General features: G+C 43.2%; 1 protein-coding gene and 2 long non-coding RNA genes across 8 annotated transcripts in view; 1 reads left to right on the top strand and 2 right to left on the bottom strand.

Annotated features, from left to right (window-relative positions):
• The window catches only part of LOC123379956, a 61,943-nt gene extending 50,685 nt beyond the window's left edge, over positions 1-11,258 (bottom strand). Inside the window, exons 1-3 of one of the 2 annotated variants that reach the window (XR_006585075.1) lie at positions 11,120-11,252; positions 6,648-6,971; positions 4,897-5,079 (exon numbers count right to left, since the gene is read on the bottom strand). This is a non-coding gene — a long non-coding RNA (uncharacterized LOC123379956). Of the gene's footprint in view, positions 1-4,896; positions 5,080-6,647; positions 6,972-11,119 lie in introns of both variants that reach the window. The other variant, XR_006585074.1, reaches the window with a different exon arrangement.
• On the top strand, positions 6,739-17,683 carry LOC123379957. The gene is made up of 4 exons (XR_006585076.1): positions 6,739-6,875; positions 11,106-11,650; positions 13,651-13,828; positions 17,546-17,683. It is a non-coding gene; the product is annotated as an uncharacterized LOC123379957 (long non-coding RNA).
• QTRT2 (queuine tRNA-ribosyltransferase accessory subunit 2) overlaps positions 15,657-24,638 on the bottom strand; it is a 25,621-nt gene continuing 16,639 nt past the window's right edge. For all 5 annotated transcript variants that reach the window (XM_006936057.5, XM_006936056.5, XM_019839739.3 and 2 more), the window contains 4 exons: positions 24,368-24,567; positions 22,094-22,245; positions 19,414-19,531; positions 15,657-17,822 (listed from right to left, as the gene is read on the bottom strand). In XM_006936057.5, coding sequence (XP_006936119.1) covers positions 17,591-17,822; positions 19,414-19,531; positions 22,094-22,245; positions 24,368-24,567 — 702 coding nt within the window. In that variant the 3' untranslated portion in view covers positions 15,657-17,590. The remainder of the gene's footprint in view (positions 17,823-19,413; positions 19,532-22,093; positions 22,246-24,367; positions 24,568-24,638) is intronic.

Raw genomic sequence — 24,638 nt, 5'->3', positions numbered from 1 at the left:
CTGGGAAACTTTATCTCTCCTTCTATTTTGAATGACAGCCTTGCTGGATAAAGAGTTCTTGGCTGCATATTTTTCTGATTCAGCACATTGAATATATCTGCCATTCCTTTCTGGCTTGCCAAGTTTCTTGTAGATAAGTCTGCTGCAAACCTGATCTGTCTTCCCTTGTAGGTTAGGGACTTTTTTTCCCTTGCTGCTTTCATGATTCTCTCCTTACCTGAGTATTTTGTGAATTTGACTATGATATGCCTTGTTGATGGTCGTTTTTTGTTGAATCTAATGGGGGTCCTCTGTACTTCCTGGATTTTGATGTCTGTGTCTTTCCCCAGGTTAGGAAAGTTTTCTGCTATGATTTGCTCACACAACCCTTCTACCCCTATTTCTCTCTCTTCCTCTTCTGGGACCCCTGTGATTCTGATGTTATTCCTTTATAATGAGTCATTGATTTCTCTAATTCTTAAATCGTGCTCTTTTGCCTTCATCTCCCTCTTTTTTTCTGCTCCATTATTCTCCATAAGATTGTCCTCTGTATCGCTGATTCTCTGTTCTGCCTCATCCATCCTTGCTGCCACAGCATCCATCCATGATTGCAGCTCAGTTATAGCATTTTTAATTTCATTCTGACTAGTTTTTACTTCTTTTATCTCTGCAGAAAGGGATTCTAATCTATTTCGACTCCAGCTAGTATTCTTATTATCGTGATTCTAAATTCTGGTTCAGACATCTTGCTTGTATCTGTGTTGGTTAAATCCCTGGCTATTGTTTCTTCATGCTCTTTCTTTTGGGGTGAATTCCTTCATTTTGTCATTTTGAAGGGAGAAAAGGAATTAATGAGGTAGAAAAGTTAAAATTAAAAAATATTAAAATTAAAAAATTAAACACACACACACACACAAATAGAATAAATGATGCTAGATCCTAGGTGTGTTGGTTTGGGTGTTGAAAGTGGTTTGACAGATTAGAGAAAAAGGGGGGTGGGGGGCGGAGAGGAAATCATTTGAGAATTTGAAAAAATGAATACACTGAAGTAGACTAAAATGAAATTATGGGAGTAAAATAGAATTTGAAAAAATTTACACAAAAGAATATAGCAGAAAAAAATTAAAGAAAAATATTTTTAATAAAAATTAAAAATAAAAATGATTTTTTCTTTCTGTATTCAAGAAAAAGAAACGAAAAAGAGAAAAAAGAGAAAAGAAAAAAAGGAAATCGTTTGAAAATTTGAAAAAGTGAATACACTGTAGTAGACTAAAATAAAATGATGGAAGTAAAATAGAATTTGAAAAAATTTACATAAAAGCAAAAAACAGTAAAAAAATTAAGGAAAAATATTTTTAATAGAAATTGAAAGTAAAAATTAAGTTTTTTTTTCTGCATTCAAGAAAAAGAAAAGAAACAAAAAAGAAAAAAGAAAAAGAAAATCATTTGAAAATCTGAAAAAGTGAATACACTGAAGTAGACTAAAATAAAATTATGGAAGTAAAACAGAATTTGAAAAAATTTACACAGAAGTAAAAAATATAGTAAAAAATTAAATAAAAATATTTTTAATTAAAATTGAAAATAAAAATGAATTTTTTCTCTTTCTGTATTAAAGAAAAGAAGTAAAAAAGAAAAAAAAAGAAAGAAAATTGAATAGATGGACCTAACAGATTGAAATAGGACTGAAATTACTTCATTTTCCCATAGAAGTCAGACTATGAAGTGCTTTATAGTCCATAAACTAAGTAGACGGTGAGACTTGTGTTCTTGAAGAGCAAGGTTGGCCCAGTTGGGCAGGGCTCAGTGTAATAGCTCTGTTCTCCACTAGATGGCGCTGCTAGCCTACTGGGGTGGAGTGTTGTGGCTCTCATAGGTGCGTATGCACATGTGTGGGAATGGTGAAAATGGCGTGACCCGGCTACCAAGTCTCTAGTATCGGAACTCTGTTCTCCCCGATCAGCAATTGCGCACCTGTCCTCTGTCTTCAGCCTTCGTCCACTTCCTACTTTTTCACTGTCCGTGACCAGACCCCAGGCAGTACCTCTCTCTCGAGTTTTATCTCAGATGCAGCTGTTTTTCCTGGCCCCTTACGTCTGAAGGACTGAAGCTTTGACCCCCTTCCACCCTTCTGTGGGAGGGTCTCACCGAGCAATGGCCAAATGAGCAATGGACGAATGTCGGCTGCACCCAGGAACGTTTGCTGGACCCTGCTGCTGCCGGTGTCCCGAGACTGCAGCAGGGTGCCAGCCCACCCCAGAAGTTTGCCAGATAGTGTAGCAGCAGCATTTTAGGGATTATGGAAAATCACAACACACATCTGGCACCAGTCTTCACCCTTAATGACCTGTTCCAGCACCAGTGAATGTGGCCATTTTCTGGGGTCTGCTGGGACCAGGTGGCTTCAACAGTCTCTACCAAATGTCCTTCCAGCAGTGGAACCGCTTTTCCCTGTGTGGCCCAAGAATCTCCCAGACCCCACTCTGTTCCTGGGAATTCGCCCTTCCCACCAGAGCACCACCAGGTGTCAAGCTGCAGTTGCAGACTTTGCGCTCCCCTTGTTTACAGTCTTAATGGAATTAAACCCTCTCCTTTCTCCTTTTTCCCTTTTTAGTTTAGTCCTTGTGGCTGTTTCCAATTTTCTACTTTCTCTCCAGCTGCTTTTGGGGAGGGGTGCTTTTCCCGTATTCTCCACCCCCCCCCCACTACCCCATCTCTGTCCTCTCTCCGCCCGCAAAGCACCTCCCTTCCCACAGCTTCTCACTCCCCAAGTTCACCTCTCCATGCCGCATACCTGCTGAATTCTGTGGTTCAGGTTGTGCATATTGTTGTGTTAATCCTCAGATCAGTTTTCTAGGTGTGCAAGATGGTTTAGTGTTGGTCTGGCTGTATTTCATGGACGCGAGACACACAAAAAGCTTCCATGCTGTTCCGCCATCTTGACTCTTCCTCCCCTGATTTGGTAGATTACATGAGCAAAGTAAAGCTTTTTAATTCTGTAGAATACATGTAATTTTGGAGTTTGCTCCTGGTCTGAAAGTTTCAGGAAGGCAGATGTTCTCTGTGGGATATTTGTCATTGAATCCCAAGTGTCAAGACAGCCTGACACTTATTTAAAAGTGGATACTGACTGGATGTAAAAATGAATACTAGGTACTAAAAAGAATTAGGGTGAGGAAGATATATGTGACTGAGCATATCCCTGGTGACAAAATATGGGAAATCCTTGATCAAGATGTTGGTTTTTATGTACTTTTCGGCTGGATTAAATTCCATAGACTATCAAGGACCCATGAGAAAAAGATAGGATTACCTGAGAGGATCCTGGGAGATGAGCACTATTGCTCACTCCTTCTCCTCTCCTGATACAAACCAGCAACCCATAAAAATCAGTGGGTCCTTTATAATTATGGGTTGGGCATAGGCAGAGAGGGCATAATACATTATGGCATAATAAATGGCATAATACATTAGAAAGGGCTTGAGACATCTTTGCCAACTTCCATGATGCCCATAGTCATATTATGTCAATGAAGTCTTTTAAAAATGTTATCTACGGGGCATCTGGGTGACTCAGTGGTTAAGCATCTGACTTCAGCTCAGGTCATGATCTCATGGTTTGTGGGTTTGAGCCCCACATTGGGCTCTGCACTGACAGTGCAAAGCCTGCTTAGGATTCTCTCTCCTTCTCTCTCTTTCCCCTCCCCCCCATTCATGCTGTGTCTCTCTCTCAAAATAAACTTAAAAACAATAATAATATAATATTCCTATAAAAATTTTCTAAAAAAGTATCTGCAAATAGAATAACCACTATGTTCAAGAATCACTGTTATCCCAGCAGCTAGGAAGCTATAGCTAGTGCCAGAGTGGTGAAATAATTTCTTCCAGGGTTCTCCAGAGAAGCAGAGCCAATAGGAGACAGACAGATAGATAGACAGATAAATAGATAGGAGAGATTTATTACAGGAATTGGCTACATGATTACAGAGACTGAGAAGTCCCAAGGTCTGATCTGCCATCCACAAGCAGGAAGCCCAGAGAAACTGAGGACCAGCGCTATAAGTTCTAATCCAAGTCTGAAGGCCTGAGGAGCACTGATCCATGAAAGATCCATCCCTCAGATGTCCCAGCTCAAGAAAGACAGTAAATGCATCCTTCCTCCATCTTTTCTATTTTATGCAGGCCCTCAACAGATTGGACTGAACTAGTGAGAGCATCTTCTTTATTTAGTCTACAGACTCAAATGTTAATTTCTTCCCCACACACCTTCACAAACACGAGAAAAAACAATGTTTTTACCAGCTTTCTAGGCATCCCTTAGCCCAGTCAACATATGAAATTAACCATCCTAAGCATGTAGTATATGCTCCTAAGCATGTAGGAGCTGCTTTAGAGTACTCAGGATGCGTCAACGCAGAACAAGAGATAGGACATAGAAAAGGGCTGGGACTGAGAAAGGAAACCTAGGCTCTTGTTCCTGCCTTGCCTGTTGGACTTTGGGTTAGTCACACTGTCTGGGCCTGGGTTCCACCTCTATAAAATAAGGGAGTTGAATAGATGATCTGTAACATTTCTTCTGGTTCTAAAATTATATTCTCCACGTCACCAAAGAATTCTTTTTCTGAAAAGGAGCAAGGCTAATTTTTCCCCCTTTCTACAATTTACATGTCCTTTTGCTTTTCATTTGTATGTAAATGTATGAGCCTTTGACCAAAACAAAATTACAATCTCTGGGTCACTCCTCAGTCCTCTCATCATTAAAATGCAGCTGTAGATTTCAGGGAACAAAAAAGGGAAAAGAAAACAGTTATTAAGTCATCCTGACTTACCAGTTCTGGAGTGCCAGGGAGTAATAATGGGGGTAGCCCAGAGGACAACCAAGAGAGGTGATCACAGGAGACATCAGCCTCTACCTACCTCTGGCCTTTGCTCTTGAAGTACAGCAGATGCTCTGTGTAAGAAAAGCGTAGTTTGGGGAGGTCAGGAAGCAAAATAGGAAAATGCTGGGCTTCAGAGTCATAGTACACTGTTTAGATCCTGGATCTCCTGCTTTGCATGCTTGAGTAAGTCACTTAACCTCTCCGAGTCTCAGTTTCTTCTCTGTAAATGGGAAAATATCAACTTCAGAGGTCTGCCATGAGCAGTAAAGAAGGTGGTATGCTAAAGCACAGGAATCATTGAACAAATTGTAATGCAACGAGGGATAGGACAGGCACTACATTAAAGACAGAGGAGCAGAAGGCATACTGCAGGCCTGTGGTGGGAAGAAAACTAGTCTCACTCTCCCCCTTTAATTATTTCAGTGGACACAACTGTTGTAAGCTGGGGCAAAGGTTGGGGATATTCCTTTGTGAGGAATTACCCTTCCCTCACAGAGCTCATAGTTGGGAGACGAGGCTTACAGGATTGAAGACCTGAGCAAACAAAACACCTAGAGCCCTGGTTGGTGATGCCTTTCTGAACAAGGAAAACCAGAATAGTTGCCCCTCCTCTTTCAATCCTGAGAGTCTAGGATTCTAGAATGGCAAGTTTTTATGGAAGATTTCGTTCTTAGGCTGGACCTTGAAGAATGGTACGATTAGGATATGACCATTGGGAAAAAGTGGGAGCCCACAGCAATTGGATAGGGTCTGATTATGACAGGCCTAGGAATTCATCAGCCAGCCCAGCCTTGCTCTGGAGGGCACTGGGGAGCCACTGATGGTTTTTAGTTAAAGAGTATCCCACAGAAGATAATATTTATGACAGCTTAGCCTAGTATCAGTGAATGATATATGTAAAGGAGGAAGAAAGGAATGGGGGAGGACTGAAAGGGACATAGGGCGGGATGGATGGTAATCAGCCTTGAATCACGCTGTTTAGCCAGTCATCAAGTCTTGTTGATCTCTCCCTTAAAATATCCCATCCCCATCCCTTCTATGAATTCTATCATTCATCCAAGGAACAGGTTTCCAGCTGGATTTGTTATGGAACCCGGTCTGGATCACCCAGCAGAAGAACCAAGTGGCACTCGGAGATCTTGGAAGGGAGGAGGTTTATTTCACACTGGTGGGCTCAGAGGGGATCACTCTCCACAGGTCTGATACCCAACCTCAAGCGTGGGGACAATTTACAGTCTGTTACTTCCATATTAGTAGTAATTTGGTGTGTAGCAAGAGGGGTAGCAAGAAGAACCCGGTGGGGACTGGCATTCCCCTATCAGTCCTGTCGGCCGTCTTATAACATAATTTTTCCCTATCATTCCCCTGCTTTGATGCCCCCTTAAATAGATATAGGCTGTATTAGAAGGCATCATCTTCATTTATTATGGGCTGGTCCTTTCCCTTAGTTCCTTGACTTTGGTTGTGACTATTCCCGACTGGTTTACAAAGTAACAACTTTCTTCTCCAAGGAAGATGCAGGTGCCCCCTTTCTTGGCAGTGAGGAGGTCAACTGCCCATCTGTTCTGGAGGGAAACGCCTGCCAGGGAACTTATTTGGCTCAGCAAGGACACTAGGGAGTAGTCCCACAGAAGAGCCTATGCCTCCTAAGCCAGTCCCTGTTCCCATGGCTATTCCTGCCCCTAGGAGGACAGGTAGCAACACAGCTCATTTAGCCTGGGCCTTAGGGCTGAAGGTTTACAAATGGGGCCCAGACTTGATGCAACCAATGCCAACAAAACATCCTACCCATAAGAGCAATGAGAGTGCAAACAGGAACCTCTCACTGTTTTCCCAGCTTCCTGGGGCAAGCTCTGCCAATCCGATGGCAAGGAGTAAGGACAGTCTATTTATTTCATAGGACTGGCGATTCTTCAAGCTTCTGCCATATATAGACCAGCCAGCTTCTGGGGTATGACTGGAGCAGGGCTGAAGATCCCAAGAATCTAGGAGTCTCTGGAAGGTCGCTTGGAGCAGGTTTGTCGAACTTGGGTCAGACTTCCAAGTCTGGGGCTCCTCAGGATTGGTCCTCTTGACTCTGGAGTGGTGGACCCATGGAGTGATATCTGTAACCTTGAGGGCAGTAGGGGTGGTCAGAATAACGGCATAAGGCCCAGTCCACTGTGGTTTGAGAGGGTCTTTTTGTCCAATCTTTGACCCAGACCGAGTCCCCTGGTTGGGGGGGGGGGGGGCGGTACAGGAGATCCTAATGAGATTGGGGCCCTCTCTATGGTATAACATTGTAACTCATTTATGGTGGCCCCTAAAGCTTGAAGTTGTTCTCTTATCCCCTATTTGGTGTAAGTTACCTGGGAGGCTCCCTAGACATGGAGGGGGCCTCCCATATATTAGTTCCTGGTGTGCAATGGACATGCAGGAGGGCCGGGGCAACAGGTCTGGCCACAGGAGGCCTGTTTCCTGATAGAACTTGGCTAAGGTTCACTTGAGGGTGTGAATCATCCACTCTACTTTCCCTGAGCTTTGAGGCCAGTAAGCAGTCCGCTACAAATGCAGGCCCATTATCGCTGTGGATTGTGGCCGGTAAGCCAAATGGGGAGACAATTTCTTCTTTGAACTCCTGGAGGGGGGGGTCATGGCATGGATAAAGGAGAGAGCCATGTCTATACCTCCTTATCAGCTGCTATCTTGGCTGCTTTGTCTGTTAGACGATTCCCTCGTGCTGTAGGGTCATCTCCTTTCTGTATAGAAAGGAGTATAGAACTGCAACTTCTTTTGGAAGCCAGATGGCCTTGAGGAGCTTTAGTATTTCCTCCTTGTTTTTGATGGTCTTCCCCACGGCGGTGAAGAGGCCCCTCTCTTTGTAGATTGCCCCGTGTATGTGTACCTCTTGTCCCGGTAGTGAAGGCACACTGCGAGTTGGTGTAGATCATTTGCCCTCACTGATGGTGAGGGCCAAGACTAGGGCATATAATTCAGCCTGCTGTGCTGACCATCCCACAGGTAGGGCATTGGCCTCTAGGACTTCATCTGTATTTGTCACTGCATACCCTGCCTTTTGAACACCCTCTGTGATAAAACTGCTACCATCACTGAAAAAGGTGAGGTCTGGGTTCTGTAGAGACTGGTCACGTAGATCTGAGCGACTTGCAAATACTTTATTGGTCACCTCAAAACAGTCATGGTCTGGTTTTCCTTTCTCAGAGGGTAGGAAAGTTGTGGGGTTCAGCATCTGCACTATTTTGAGTGACCCATGGATCTTGCAGAGGAGCCCCTGGTATTGTGGTAGCCAAGAGTTGGAGAGGAAGTGGTGTCCTTGAGTGTTTATGAGAGACACAACAGCATGAGGGAACTTGACATTTAGTTCTTGTCCCAGGGTGAGATTATCTGCCCCCTTAATGAGCAGAACTGTGGCCACTAAGGCATGGTGGCCACCCTGCTGCCACTGGGTCCAGCCTCTTCCACAGGTATGCTACTGGCTGTTGCCAAGGGCCAACGGTCTGTATGAGAACCCCGAGGGCAACCTTTTCCTTCTCATGCACAAAGAGATTAAAAAGGCTTTTTTATATTCAGCAGGCCAAGGGCTGGTGCCTGTCCCAAGGTGGCCTTTATCTCTAGGAAGGCGACTTCGGCCTCCTCTGTCCAGACAGGGGGTTCTCAATCCAGTCCTACCAAGAGATTATTCTTGCTATTGCCAAGAGCCCAGGAATCCAGATTTGGCAGAATCCTGCAACCCCCAGGAATTCTCATAGCCCCCTCTTAGTTTGGGGTTGGGGTAAGGAGCTGATGACCTTCTTTCTCTCTGGCTCTAGTGCTTTTTTTATGAGACCTGATATCCTGAGTCTTGGCCCCCATGAGCCCACGGTCAAAATGAAAGTAGGGGGCCAAACTATGACTTTTATGTGAACTCAGGGGCCACACGGTATGGCATGAATTCCTCTACCTACCTGAGTGCCCTATCCCTCTCCTTGGCACCCAGGTTAAGGGCCTTTGTGCCCTCTGTACAATTCTCTTAGGTATTGCTGGCAAGGAGGAGGTCATCCACATACTGCAGAAGGGTGTAGCGTGTGGCCTCCCTTGGAAAGCCAGCAAAGTCTCTGGCCAGTGTCTCCCCAAAGAGGGTAGGGGAGTTTTTATAAACCCCTATGGGAGGCGGGTCCAAGTCAGTTGCATCTGACGCCCCATGTCTGGTTCGGTCCATTCAAAGGCAAACAAGGGTTGGCTCTGGGGGGCCAAGCGGAGGCAGAAGAAGGCATCCTTTAAGTAAACCAGCTGTCAGAGTCTGGGATCTGGCTGAGAAGGGTGTACGGGTTTGGGAGAACTGGGTGCAAGGAGACAGTAACTTTGTTGATAGCTTGTATGTCTTGAACTGGTTGCTACCCTCCTCCTGGCTTCTTGACTGGCAAGAGCAGGGTGTTCTTGGATGCCTGCCCTTGCCTCTGGTGGGAGGGGGTGTTGCCACTCTCTCTGCGATTGAGCCCCTGGGATTAACTTTACAATGACAGGGGCCTGGTTATGGGCAAGTCCAGGGGGATTGTCCTCAGCCCAGACAGTGGGGAAGGCAGCCCTGAATTCGGGCGGGCCACTCGGTTGGACCTGTGTGCAGAATAGCCTCCATTTTTTCTTTCTTGCTGTAGTGACTGCCATTATGAGGGGGACTTATTCTTCTTGTCCAATTGGACATGATGCTGGTGTGTCCTGTTGGCTCAAAGGTTATTTGGGGCCCCAGCTTTGAGAGTACATCCCCGCCAAGGAGAGGGATAGGGCACTCAGGTAGGTAGAGGAATTCATGCCATACCATGTGGCCCCTGAGTTCACATAAAAGTCACAGTTTGGCCCCCTACTTTTATTTTGACCGTGGGCTCATAGGGGCCAAGAAGGAGTGAGCCTGGCCCCACTCAATCTGAATCTATTCCTGCTAGGCCTATGAGGTCTTTTCTGCAGGGTTATTCTGCATATCGGCTGGGTTTCTGGGACTTTCCCAGTTGGGACACTCATTGTTTAAACGTTCTTTCTCCTTGCAGTAGGCACACTGATCCCTTTCTAAGGAGGTTCTGGGCCATCCCCCTTTTGGTGGCTGGACCTTCCCCATCCTTTTGTCGTGGTTCTTTTGTGCCTTGGAATCAAACAGGGTGTAGCCTCTCATAATAATCCCTGGGGGATTCCCCTTGCTTCTGAGCATATTCATGGGCTTCTTAGGCCCTGCTCGGATACCCTGGAAGAGAGCTTCTTGGTACTGGCTGATGTGGACCAGCATCTGGAGAGCAATTGTGCCTGGCAGAGGGCACAATCTGGCTGTTGGTCTAGGGGAGAGAGGATCTGCCAAGTCTGGAGGTGGTGGGGAGACCGAAGGTGGCAGAGTTTTGGGAACTGGGGGGTTAGGTGCTGACAGTCTCAGGGGAACATATGGCAGGGGCAAGATTGGTCACCGGTGAGAATTTGTGGAGGTCAGGACTTCTGTTGACCTTCCTTGGGCTGCTTTGTCAAGGCGAGTAAGACCCTAGCCTGTCCCTGTTTGTTGCAGGTAAATCACACCCAAGGGAGAAGGGTTTGGGCAATCTCTAACCAGGAGTCATTATACGGGAATTTATCAGGGTGACTTCGTTCCCCAGTGACAACATGCTGGATGTGGTGAACCGTTGGGACATCTAAGGTTCTCTCAAAGGGCCATCCTACACCAAAAGTGGGCCATTTCAACTCACATAGGGTCCTTACCTTGCCGGGGGTCATCTTAATTCCATAATCTCCTGAAAACCCTTTTTTTGCTCTGTTCCCAACCCCATAATGTTCCCGTGAGACGGAGTTGCAAAGACAGAGGGGTAGGGGTGCCCCCTCTAATGAGGAGACCAGTTAGGTGCCCATCTGGCCATGTTCCCAAGTAACTTAGGTGACGCTTTGCAGTAGCGGTCTCAGCTTTGTGACTTAGGATCAGAAACGATTCCAATTTTGCCATAAACTGTATGCCGTTCACCACGGAATCACAGACAGGCCCACTCAGACTCCCTGGGCTTTTGGGGACCTTAAGGGTACCTGCCCATGGAGCCACAGATTCAGTCCCAACTGGAGGACCAGGTTGCACTGCACATTCACTCACACATTCAGACCAGAGGTTAATACATTCCCTCCCTGGGAATCCCAACCTGTGAGACCTCTGAAAGGTCTACAGGAGGTGATCAGGCTCTCCTTCCACCCTGACGGGTGGGTCTGACTGGGTCAGGGGCCCTAGGCGTTACCGGTATCCGATGACAGGTCCAGGTCCTCACCTGCCAAGTCTCCTCGAGCCCAGCGGGAACGGCAGAGCGGGGCCAGCCTGAGGCGACAAAGTGGGAGAATGACGCATATCAGGCAGGGAGCACCTTCTCCGCTGCGATTCCTCGTTCCATCATCGCCTCACCATTTTCCCAAACCGGTGGCAACAACGGGCCAGCGCGGTTGGGTTTCCTGGTCAGGGAACCGAATGTTACGGAACCTGCTCTGGATCACCCGGCGGAAGAACCAAGCGGCACTTGGGCATCTTGGAAGGCAGGAGGTTTATTTCACATCGGTGGGTTCAGAGGAGATTGTTCTCCAGAGGTCTGAGCCCGAAGCCCCGGAGCGCAAGCATGGGGGACAATTTATAGTCTGTTACTTCCGCATTAGTAGTAATTTGGCGCGCATGCGCAACAAGCAAGGTAGGAAGAAGAACCCGGAAGGGGAATCTTCGGATGGGGACTGGAATTTCCCTACCAGTCCTGTCGGCCACTTTATCGTTTTTCCCTACCAGACTGACTAGAAGACAGAGGCCACTGACAGAGGTAAGGAAATTGCAGTGGAGAACTAGTGTGGTTGATAAGAGAGAATAAATCTGTTTTTTGACACGTGGGATTTGTGGTAATAGCTGAATGTTTGAGTGGAAAAGTAAAGTTGAACTGACTTTTCCAACATGACTAGAAGCAACTTTTCTACTCAGACAACATGAAATTGGAGAGTCTAACTAAAATCAGACATAGGATAAAAAAAGAAAAAATCGAACATATTCTGTCACTCTCTTTTTTTCTCTTTTGATGTGTAAATTACTACGTGGGGAGAACTGAGGATATTTGCATAGCTTGTATTTTCTTCAGCATGGGGAATGATAAATGGAATTATGATGGAAATGTTATTGTTAAACCAAATGTTAAACCAAAATAAAAATAAGTAAGTAGGGAATGGGAAATGCTGGATTATGTGGGTAAATATTTTAACTTTTGGGGGCGTGATTTGAGAAACTCTTACATCTATTATGTCACTGGATCTTATGAATGGATTTATGGCTAACGCAAATGATACTGGGATGTTGCTAGACAAGATTTTAACTATTTGGAAGGAAAACAGATCCTCTGAGGGGAAACCATTTTTCCATTCCATCCGTAAAAACTACAGGAAAACTTCACCAGACTACTGGGTTTATAACGTTCAGTCTGGAGGGCTAATCTGACCTAATTTCTTCATACAAGAAGCCTCCTAAAGACGCTTGCCCTGTTTCTCAATTATTGGAGGATCCCTCACCCCCTCACCTTCTGGGTTCTCTCCACTTACTTTTATCTCCTCCCTCTTGTGCCTTATTGCTAGCAGCTATAAAGCAGTAGTTATGAAAGGGTTAGGAAATTTTTATTTGAAACAGAGATGAGTGTGTGGTTTGGGAGGGAAGGGAAAAAGGACTAAACAAAAGGAAGTGACTCTAAGCTGTTAGGAAAGAGAAGACCATTAATAGCAACATCTTGATTTCATTAGGAGGCGAGCTAAAGCCATTCGAAACAGGCAGGGAACTAGGTGATAATAAGAGAAAATATGCTTCTCAGACAAAGGAGCAGACAGCAGGGGACAGCAGTTCAGGGAAGGAGGCGAACATCAGGGACAGTGTGCAGAGAGGACGTGCTAATCCCTCTGAATCATACCGGCAGAAGCACGGGTCGTTTGAACTCCTTGGCAACTTCAGCCTGGTCTCAAAGTGCATGGTGAGGAATGAGAACAAAAGAAAAGTTCACTGTGAGTTCCTCTTGTCAAAGCAGAGGAAATTGCTTTGAGGCCAGCACTAGGAGATGCTAATGGTACAAAGTGAACCCAGTAAAAGAAGGAAAAAAATGTGCCAGGTCACTGGGAGCCTGCCTAGCATAGAGAGACATAAAACCACCACTGATGAGACATTCAGCCTAAGTCCTACCACGCACTGCTGTGCAAGTCACTTCTAACCAGTGTTCAGCTGGCTACAATCCGAAGAGGATGCCTCAACAGCTACAAGAATATTCGTTCACTTGACAAACTGTAATTGCACCCTCACTGTGTTAGGACTATTGCTATTAATGCTGGAAGGTGCAATAGGAGCCCGTATGTCCTGGTCCCAGCCGGCTTTGTGAGTCAGAATCATTGGAAAGTAAGTTCCGGGCAATCACTGCTGACCCTGGAAGGCCACCACTCAGCAGAAAATACAGGATGATGTAGGAGAGCCAAAGTGGTAACTGGAAAGAAACGTGTGTCTGTTTAAACTCCTTGAAAGACCGACTGACTGCTGGTCTTGGTTCTCCAGGGCTCACAGTTCTCATCCATAAAATTGGCTGAACAGGATGATGCTTTCTTTTCCCTTTGAGCAGATTTAGAATGGTGCTAGTTGTTCTCGGGGGATCCTGCCATGGAGTTAGGACAATGTGGGGGATCTCTTAATCTGGGAATCTGTAATCAGCTGCCGGAGCTAGAAACCAGAGGTGCTTTTTCTGTATGTTTTGATGAGTCACTGAGAAATTTAAAACTGCTAAAGATGTCAAAGCTTTCCCTCCAGATTCTAAACCAGGGGCTGCAAACTCAGCACACCTAGGATTTGTTTGGCTAGCAGAATATTTTTAAAAAATGGAACCAGCATTTACAAATCGTGCGATTTCTGAAAATCCAGATTTGGGTCTTCGCTGAGACACTGGAAGATTTGACAGCAGTGGACCCACAGCAGCGATTGGTTAGAGGTGGGTAGCAGCTGTTCCAGTTTAGATGAAGCAAAGCACCTGCTCTCTGGTCTGACCATCTCTATCCCTCATTATGGTAACCATATAATTTGTCATCCAAACTAAGGCACTTTTGAGGGTAAAAGAGGGTGCCGTTGGTAATTATGCCTGGACGCAGAGACACAAAACAGGGCTATTATGGGCAACAAGGATGTATGGTTACCCTAATTTATGTTGCTTACACTGGGTTCGATTTTTTTTCCCCCTCTGTTATTTGGGTCATGTGGTCACAAGTCAGGGACTCTGCCAAGAAAGAAGGGAGACAAAAGGTGTAAGTAAAATGAGGATGAGACCCAAACGCTGAAAAAAAGGGAAAGAAATGAAAAAGAATATTAAAATGAATGCCAATTACACAAAACCTTCAGGTAAAGGCAGAGCCTTGCTGGTGGCTGGCTCAGCATGTAAGTTTGACCTTCCCGGCTCCCTGCCCTCCATAGCACTGTCAGTTTTAATAAGCTGTAATCCCATAGCTACGAGCGAGACTAATCAAACTGCAGAGAGCAGCCTGTTTCTAATCAGGAAGGCACAGGATAATCATTTAACTCTGTGGTTTCTCAGTGAGCTCCAAGCTGCCTGGACAGAAAAAAAAAAACAAAACCATCCTGGATAAGATAGTTGCTTACACACTCTAATCTTGACCTTTTGATGATCTTTGTTTGAAATTTTTATTAAAATGCTTTAATTACACAAGTATTTGGCTTAAAAAATATTTTAGAAGAATCTTTTCCCTTTATTCCCAGAGAATAACATATCGCTCCCCCAAGACATCTAGGACACCTCAGACTCCTATTGATTCCCTGAGTCCACTTAAACTGATCACAGACCTCAACCCTTTCAACGCCATTCAGGACGTGATTAGAGTCCCCAAACTGGGGGCTGAAGGAATTGGGGAACATGGAATGGCAACTCACGCTGAGCACCTACAGGTGCCAGCATGGGACTGTGGACTACATAGGCCGATATCGGCCATTCCCCATTGGAGGAGTGGGAGCCAGGGCTGGGCTGCAGTGAAGCTCCAGAAGCACCCCATACCTCAGGCCACGCGGCCCTTCTATTCTCTCCTCCCTTCCCTTAGCCCCCTCAACCCAGGGGCAAGTCACAAGAAGCTATTTAGTGTAATGGTTAACCGCAGAGTTTTAGTCAGATGCTGCTGAAGTTGAACTTGGGAGCTGACTAGTGGTAGGCCCTTAGGCAAACTACTCAACCTTCCAGAAATGCCTGGTAGGCCCCCAGGCAGGCTACTCAACCTTCCTGAAACTCCGTTCTTAACAGATGAATAATAATATCAGCGCTTCACAGCCTCATTCTAAGGGTCAACAAGATATATATGGAAAGCACTTACAAAGGTACCTGGTACATTAAAAATGCTCCCTATGTTGTGGTTATTATTATTTTTATTATGTGCTAGCATGGTCTTAAGGCCCCTAATTATTATAATTCAAAGAGACAGGTACATTGTTGAATCTCCTTGGATTCTGCATTCAGCGTTAAGTGCCCTTAAAACAATGACTACACATGAAATAAATGTAGAAAAAAATCTTTTTTCCAGTGGAGAAAATTTCTAGTATCATGGAAATTTAATATTTTGTTCAATAGACTCACTACTATTTACAGAAAAGAAGACAGTATATTTTTTTAATTAAAAGTGTTTATTGGCTATTGACTTTAATAGACTTACATTAAAGGAAAGAAACATTTTTTTCAAATGTGCTAATAAGAAAAAGACCCAGAAAAATGAACAATGCTGGGGAGAATATTCAGTGTTTTGAACATAAATAAAACTCATAAATTTTATATGGATTCTGGGATATTTATTAATATTCCTCCAACAAAGGATTTGACATTGAACAGGAATACAAACATATGAATAAGTCTAATCTATTTCAAAGCAATCAGCTCTTTGAGAGCAGAAACTCTTTCATAAGTACCCTTGCCATTCATGGCAGAGAGATTATAGGAATGCTACGAACCTTCCTAAACCATTAATAAAAGAAAAACATATAGATACCCAACACATAAAAATATAGTAACCACATAATAATTAAACACAATGTTCAGTAATGCCCACTGAAATGAACAAACAGCAAAATATATTCTAATAATGTAAAACAAATATATTCCATGCTCCTATAAAAACAAAGGCATCTTTTTGGTTCTGTTGTTTTTACAAAAACTGTGTGTGTACACAAGTGTATATATATTCTTACAGAAAACATGACAAATATACAAAAGCCTAAAGAAAATGAAAATTACCTGTCGCACTATCAACATGAATGTCACTCTTTTGGTGAGAGCAGAAAACTCATAGAATCAGAGATGCCCCAAGAAGATTTCACAGCCTCAGGATCTGATGCCAATTCACCAAGCACTTCAGAATTCACAGGCTAACCTCTTTCAAGGCTCGCAAACTTCTCTACTATTGCCCGATTCTAGCATTTTGCCCACTGCATTTTTCACCAGGCCAACAGTGATCAATAAACCAGGACACAAGAAGGCTGCCTCCAATCTAAAACTTCTTGCTCCCCAATCATTAGAGCTGGATGGAATTTTAGAAGGTCATGTGGTGCTATCCACCATACCTGTCCCTGTTTGTTCAGGAGGAAATAGGCAAGGGGAGGTTAAGTGATTTGCTCAGGTGTCACAGCTGAGTAGAAGTGAAACCCAATCTTGTAATTGCCAGGCCAGGGCTCCATCCAAGTGGGCACATAGTGAATGATGTGCAGTGATGGGGCTACACTTGTTATGTGCTTAGACTATTAAGGAGCCCAGAGTAGACCATAGTGGATCTGTATGACCAGACAAAAACATCTGGGCAAACTTTTCGGCTCATAACAGGCCACTGCATGGACATAGACAAGTCACATACGGATAACGTGGTCAAATGAAAGAGTGTATCCTGGGCCAACTGATCATAGGAGAAATGTGTGAGCCCCACATTCCATGAAGATGTGAGCCTGGTTAAGTCCCAAGAACCTTTTCTGACTGACTGCAGTACTGGGGCAGGTTGGAAGGCAGAAGTGTCCAAGAGGGCCCTGAGAATATAAGAATTAAAACTAGGAAGCTCTTAAATCAGCTAGATGCCTTTTACAGTCAACAGCCATATGTCTACAGAAGTCATGCTGCTCATGACCAATCATCTCCTTTCCAGCTCTAATCTAATTCAACGAACCCACACAATCTCATCAACCCCACTTCAAGGCTGTCCCTTCTCACCTAAAGCTTTCGTCTTTGACTAAACGAATCTCCATTGACTAAAAGAGTTAGCACTGAGGGGCGCCTGGATGGCTCAGTCAGTTAAGTGTCTGACTCTTGATTTTGGCTCAGGTCATGATCTCATAGTTGTGAGATCAAGCCCCGTATCAGGCTCTGCATTGAGCATGGAGCCTGCTTAAGATTCTCCCTCTCCCTCTGCCCCTGCCCCCACATGCGCAAACATACGCTCTCTCTCTCTCTCTCTCAAAAAAAAAAAAAAAAAAAAAAAGTTAGCATTGAAATATTAAAGGTCATGGTTTAATTCTTTCTGATCAGTTGGGGTCACTTAAGTCTTTATATGAAATCTCCTTTCTCATGGAGGCAGAGTTTGATACAAACATTCCTTATTTGCGTACACCTTATTCTCAAATACAAATAATTAAAACTAAGATTGTTTCTCCTTCTCTTCTTCCTGTGTGACAACAGTGGGGCGGTCTCAGTGTGAAAAGTCTGATTTGTGTATGCCAGGTCTCAAGACGCTTGCCTGCGGATGAGCTCTTTCAACTGTGCCAGTCTGTCACTTCTTAGTGCTTCCCGGATGGAGTGGAAAAAACCAAAATAGTGTTCAAAGTTGTGCATCATAAGCAGGACTCCAGCCAACAGCTCGTTGGTCACCAGCAGATGGTGGATGTACGCACGAGTATGATTCTTACAGCAGTAACAGGAACACCCTCTCACAAGTGGATCAAAGTCCTCCTGGTACCTGAGAAAGGAAGTTACAACAATATTCCAGTAAGTGAGGAATATAAGAAATCTGCTATCTATTCTGCTGGTGCATAACCAATAGTTAATAACATCACTGGCAAATGTAGTGCCGGTCACCTGCTTAAGATGACAACGAAGTGAAAAGTTAACACAGAGCATGAGTCAGGAGACTTGGGAGTCTTCTTCTGACAGATATAACCTCCTGGACTGAGGCTTACACAGGAGCATCAGGAGAGTCACGTGATCACTCCCTCATGCTGAGCTTTGTCGGTCACACAATGATAGCAAACGCTGTTCTGATGAATGACACTTTTTTCCCACTCGCCACCAGAACTAGGACCCGAAGACACAATATGACCTTTCACTTGCATAGATTCCTGTGGTTTACAAAGCACTTTGACAAAGACTGTCTCACTTAATCTCTGCCGGCGGGTGGTGGGGGGGGTGGGGGGGGGTCAAGAGGAAGGGCCTCAGAGCTACCACACCTAGGTTTGATGCCTTGCTCGACTCACTCAGGCAAGTCATTTAACCTCCCTCTGTGTCTTTACTTTTTCATCTGTAATGGGAATAAGTGTAATAACAGTACCTACCTTAGAGACTTATTGCAAGAATTAAATGAGTTGATATAGCAAAGGATTTGGACACTGCTGGACACATACTAAGCACTACATGTGTCACTTTTTATCAGCTCTTAAGTTAAACAACTTGACCAAGGTCACAGAGTCAAGAGCAGTGCTAGGATCTGAACTTTAGGTCTAGTGCTGGCAATAAGAAAACTACAATTTCCAGTTAAATCTATAATGTAAGGGAATTTTAGTAGTAACCCATTTATAATACCCTAGTGTTTTAAAAACAGCAATGAATCTCCTTGGCCATTTTCCAAGAAGTTAAATGTGGTAAACATCACCATTTCAGACCTATAATCAAGAAGCCCCTGTAGAATATAGATTAGACCTAGGATTTTCATATTCTTTCATAAATTTTCAAGTCTGTACTATTACTAGATAGACATAAGTAAGTCTGAATCCCTAGAGTGTTCCTTTACATAAGACCAAAAACACGCCAGCACAGAAGTGAGAGTACCAAACTCACAGAAAACCCCCTCACTGGTTCACTAATAATTACCACTTTAGGCCAAATACAAAGTTACAAGATCTCTTAGTTCATTCTTTATAGAGGGAAATCTTTTATTAAGATTTATAATCTGTATGTAACCAAGATGACCTAAGTTCCTTAGAATTTAAACACTTTGTTGTTTTTTATCTTGAAATCTTTATCTTGCTCTGTCATTATTTAAAGTAATTGGCAAGAGTAGAAGACACCAGACAATGTATTTGGCCTAATGTTTCTGACAGCTCTTCTAAAACAACAGTTATCTAGCCTCGGTTTTCTGACAAGACAAAGAACACAAATTCATCTGCAGAAAAAAAGAGTTTTTCTGGAACTGAATTTGAGAAGGCCCAAATAATATCCAACTATAAATATTTTATGAAGTCATAAACTGAAAAGGGAACAGTTACATAAACTTTTAAAACAGACTGAAATTAAAAAGTCAGACATCAAAATCCAAACTTAAAAAAATTCCTTACTTTTTTTCCTTCAGATTAATTTCAAATGATGTAATTTCTTGGTTGCAACTGGTTGTTTTAATTTTCTTTGTTTGATCTGCGTATTTTATTTCTTCCTGTGTCCCATTTTGTTGTGATACTAAAGGACAAATCAACAAAAAGTCTTGAATGAAAATCAGATAAAGAGTGGCCATTGGGAGATTTTTATTCTAGTTACTATTTTATGCCCTTTGACTCTGTAATTCCACTCATGAGAATTTATCCTAAGGAAATGACACAAGGAAAGTAGTAATATGGACCAAGATGATCACTGACATTCTCTAGATTATCAAAACTTGGAGATTCAACAATGTCTAAGCAAACTATGGTTACAAGTATGTAATATATAATCTTACTGTCAAGGAATGATTTTAAGAAAACAGGGAGTGTGTGTGTGTGTGTGTGTGTGTGTGTGTGTGTGTTTGGAGGGGGGTGGAAATCTTTTTTTTTTTAATGTTTATTTATTTTTGAGAGACAGAGACAGAATGCAAGTGGGAGAGGGGCAGAGAGAGAGGGAGACACAGAATCTGAAGCAGGCTCCAGGCTCCCAGCTGTCAGCACAGAGCCCGACACGGGGCTTGAACTCACCAGCTGTGAGATCATGACTTGAGCCGAAGTCGGAAACTCAACCGACTGAGCCACCCAGGAGCCCCTGGAAGTGGGTAGAAATCTATGTGTGTGTGTTGGGAGTTATGTCTCATCAAAATGTACATGCAAATTGTGCTTTGTAACTGCCTATGTTCCAAATAGATTAAAAGTAGAATATAGTTTTAATTTATGTATTCTGTATGGAGTCCCTGGAAGGAACTCAGATTATCCAGAACTAAATGGGGACTTGAGTTGTTCCCCTGAACTCTTTAGAAAAGAATGTTCCTGGGGCGCCTGGGTGGCTCGGTCGGTTAAGCGTCCAACTTCGGCTCAGGTCATGATCTCACGGTCTGTGAGTTCGAGCCCCGCGTCGGGCTCTGTGCTGACAGCTCAGAGCCTGGAGCCTGTTTCAGATTCTGTGTCTCCCTCTCTCTCTGCCCCTCCCCTGTTCATGCTCTGTCTCTCTCTATCTCAAAAATAAATAAATGTTAAAAAAAATTAAAAAAAAAAAAGAAAAGAAAAGAATGTTCCTGGATTTATAAGAGAAACACCAGTTACTATGCAAAGAGCCAGCTGTCTTGAACAGGGGCAAGCAGAGAAGTATTACTGGGAAGGAGTAGTAACAAGTTCAGGGTTGGCCCAAGGAGAATAAACAGATAGCACTAAGAAGATAATTTTGTCCAGATCAAAGGAAAGAAAGAAGTGACCTCAACATTGAGGCTGTTATAATTTTGCTGCCATGAATTTGTATGCTGATGTGGAAAACTGCAATAACACCCTGGCTTTTTGCAAAATTCTTGTCACTAGGGGGAACTATATTAGTTCCTATACAGGCAACTTACTCCTTTGTAATTGGCAAAAGACTTTAACTTACTATACACACACATACACAAATATGATTGTTAATAATACTTTAATGGAAAATGTTCAAACTGTTTCAGTTTTCCTAATCATGAAGAAACACTTTTCTCTAGCCAAAAAGGAACTTGTGTGTTCCTGAGAATTCAGTATCGGGTTCTTTGTAGAGTTTTACATATTCATGGTACAGAATAACAGTTACCCATGTCTCTATGGAAATAATTAAGCTTGTAAATGAACATTTATAGAGTTTGTGGTATGCTTTTTCATCAGCATACATTATATTCTGGTCAGTTTAAAGGACAGTAAAACTGACCTTCTATATATAAGAATTTGAGCAAACCAATTTGTTTCCAGAATAATCCAATTTCGGTTAATGGTTAGTTTGCTTTATAAAACTATAACATCTTCTGGATGAAATTTTAGTAACTTCTGGGGAATAAAGTGAACCTTTAAGAAGTCTCTGGCCTGAGTTCAATGTAAGGCTGGTGGTGACGGAGGAGCTCAAAGGACAGCAGGAAGCGGGAAGGGAGATCCCCTTGCGAAGGCCAGCGGGCAGACCGGGCATGCAACAGCCACCCGAGAAACTGGGACCCCAGCCCGACGCCCGATGCCCATATCCCAGTTCTTTTCCTACTGTCAGTTAAATGTCAGACTCTGGAACTGATTTTCTTGACTTCTAACTAAACAATAAAAGAAGATGGTGGTACTTCAAAGCAATATTAGCAGAGGAAAACAGCTTTCACATCTCTGTGAAAAACCCAAAAAAGCAAAAGTGACACTAGGATCAGATGGGGTAAGATTCTTCTGTATTTTGATAGCATGGCCTTGGCAAAAAGCAGACAAGAACTCTTTTGTGAAAAACTGAATTAACTTTTAGTAAGCAGTTAAAAGGTTTTCTGTTCTTAGATTTTCATCACTATCCACTCTGAATGTTCTTTTTCCAAATTGTTAATAGAAAGTGTTTTGTTTTTCTTGGTTCTGCTCACTATAAAATCACTTCCAAATAATTGATGAGCTACAGGGATAGCACTAAGAACCGACCGGGTTTTGTGTGCCAACATGCCAGAGCGTATAGATAAGAAACAAAAATGTAGTTTTATAAAAGGCTGATGTTACAGTATGCACATATCTCTGGCTTGTGACTCAAGCCAAAAATGAAGAGGAAATAGAAGATACTTGAGGCTATCACAGAGACTAACTTCAGAAAACCTACACGTCTCTTCAGGGTTCGGCTGGTAATCAAAGCTGAAAGTCAGGGCACATCCACGCTCTGTCACTTGATAAGGGAAGAAACTCTCAAATAAGTCCACTCCTCTTTCAATACACTCGAGCACCTCATCTGGTCGGCTGACTCCACAGATGAGCCTGTGAAAACAACAGTAGGAACACTGATGTGAGGACAATGCCAGACTGTGTAGCAGGCAACAGATAATAAGGTGTGGTGGAAAGAAGGCAGGACTTGGGCAGCAGAGGGACCTGGGCTCGAATCCCAGTTCTGCCCTTTATTTACTTACTGTGTGACTTTAGGGAGGTTTCTTAACCATTCTGGGTTTTAGTTTTCTAACTTTAAAAACAAAAGCATAATACATAGCTCACAGATGTGTTGCGAAGATTAAGGAGTTAACTGTAAAAACACACAGAGGAGTTTCGAGTCCCAAAGAGAAGTTCAGTAAAAGTTAGTTTCCTTCCCCCGCCAATTCCTTCTGAACAGCCTCCCTAGTCTATCTATCCACTACACAGATTTTTGTAAGGGGGCAAAGCTATAGGTCAACTATACTTCACAATTTTTAAAAGATTAAAAAACAAAAAAAAGTACAAAGCTGTGTGCTTTATTTCCCCCTCAAATACTTTCCATGTCTTAACTGTATTTTACCTATAGTTTCTTTTTTATAATTGGTTCAACAAAGACATTTTTATCTGTTGTATTCTTCATAGGTTCATTTACAAAGCAACTCTTGCTCTCAGAATTTGAACTCTGCCCATGGATCTAAAACTCTATTTGGCTTTATTCTTTGTATTTCCTCCATTAATAAAAAGTCTACATGGAATGAGGTGGTATTTTCAGAGGTAATGGGTAAGGCATTCTGGGAGGGTTAATCATACTCAACCAGGTTTTGCCACTAAAACAAGAAGGGGAGACACCCTGGATCAGGGTTGGCTGGCTGGCTGCTTTTCTTAGTTTGTTTTTCTACCCACAGTCCCTTTTATGAACTCACAGAGAAAAGCTAACAGACTCCCTGATTTCTAAGAGAAGTCCAAAAAAATCTTATGTAATATTAAAACAACCAGAACATTTATATATATGACTACAGTTTCCTTCAACTAATGTTTTAGAACTCCTCTCCAACTAAAGATGGCATTTCTACACACATATAGGATGAAAAACAATCCCAGCACTCAAATCCAGTAACAGACATCTGTGAGCATTTAGCTCAAAGAAGTCTAGAAAATGACTGGAAATACTAGTGCTGGACTGTTATCTGCACCAGAACAAGATAATCACAGGAGGGGGAACAATGAACACAAGAGAACCAGGTTAAAACGATGGGGGAAGTTCTGGCTGCACTGGCAAAGGGTTGGTGGTTCTGGCTGTTCAACTCTGTGTTACAGGGCTGTATACATGTGTAAAAATTCATCATGCTGTCCATAAGATTCATACACTTTATTGCAAGTTATCCTGGGATTTTTTTAAAGTGGTAAAATTTACATATACTATATAGCATCCAACAGCCCGAGAGGTATAAAGCAGCATCCCATAATCAAACCTCTAAACAGATGTGTAGGGAAAAAAGCATAAATATTCACATCACGTTGGACAAAAAACTAGAGATTAAAAAGCAAAACAAAACAAAACAAAAAGAAAAATGGCGGTAGTATAATAAGAAAGACATCAGCTGTACTCAGAACCTTAGGATTTTTAGCTTTAAATCTTGTAGATCACCTCTCTACACCAGTACATACTGAATCCTGTTTATGGAAAGAACTAGCCCCATTAATGATGCCAGTACCCTTGATTTAAAAAAAAATGACAGTTACTACATGCCTCAAATCTAAGAACTTCTTCCAGGTTCTTATTACTACAGCCCACCTTCGTTCTGCTAGGCACCCCCGATCTGTCCTCAACTTCCCTTGATTAAGGCCACAGTCCTATATGACTTTATTCCAGTCCCCAGGGGCCATGTTATAATGAAGAATATTTGCACTTGGCACAAAAATGAAGGGAAACAGTATAACACCTGCCCTCCCTTATGAGGATCAAATAAACTAGTTCACATGACAATTGTCCTCGTCTATATTCTGAAATCAAAGGCAGGACAGCTGTGATGGAAACTCTTCCCACAGTCAGCCTGAGCAGATTCAGCCCAGAAAAGGCATAATCAGTTCATCAAAAGACATGCCCATGTAGAGACTCGGCATAATACACAATCACCAGCACCCCTGCATTGAAGCCCACGAAACTTGGCCTGCGTCCTAACTGAACACTAGCCTGGGTTTGTCCTCCGGCAGCTCTGCAGTGACTGATGACAGCAAGTACAGTCTAGTTTCCAGGGTTGTGGGATTCCCTTGAAAGCCATCCAGAAGGAAGCCACCTACGGGCCGCTTGGCTGTCTCTCGTGCTGACCTCAGTCTCTCCTCCATCACATCTCCACCTTCAATCACACCAATGATGGTACTTTTCCGAAGGACCTACAGGAAGAAAAGACTGGATGCTTTAACTGTTTCCAGTAGTGGAAACCTTCGTTTAAATGGACTATACA

Source organism: Felis catus, chromosome C2 (genome assembly GCF_018350175.1).
Source record: "Felis catus isolate Fca126 chromosome C2, F.catus_Fca126_mat1.0, whole genome shotgun sequence".
Classification (NCBI taxonomy): Eukaryota; Metazoa; Chordata; class Mammalia; order Carnivora; family Felidae; genus Felis; species Felis catus.
Note: the sequence above shows the minus strand (reverse complement) of the source record. Positions and strands in the feature narration are given on the sequence as shown.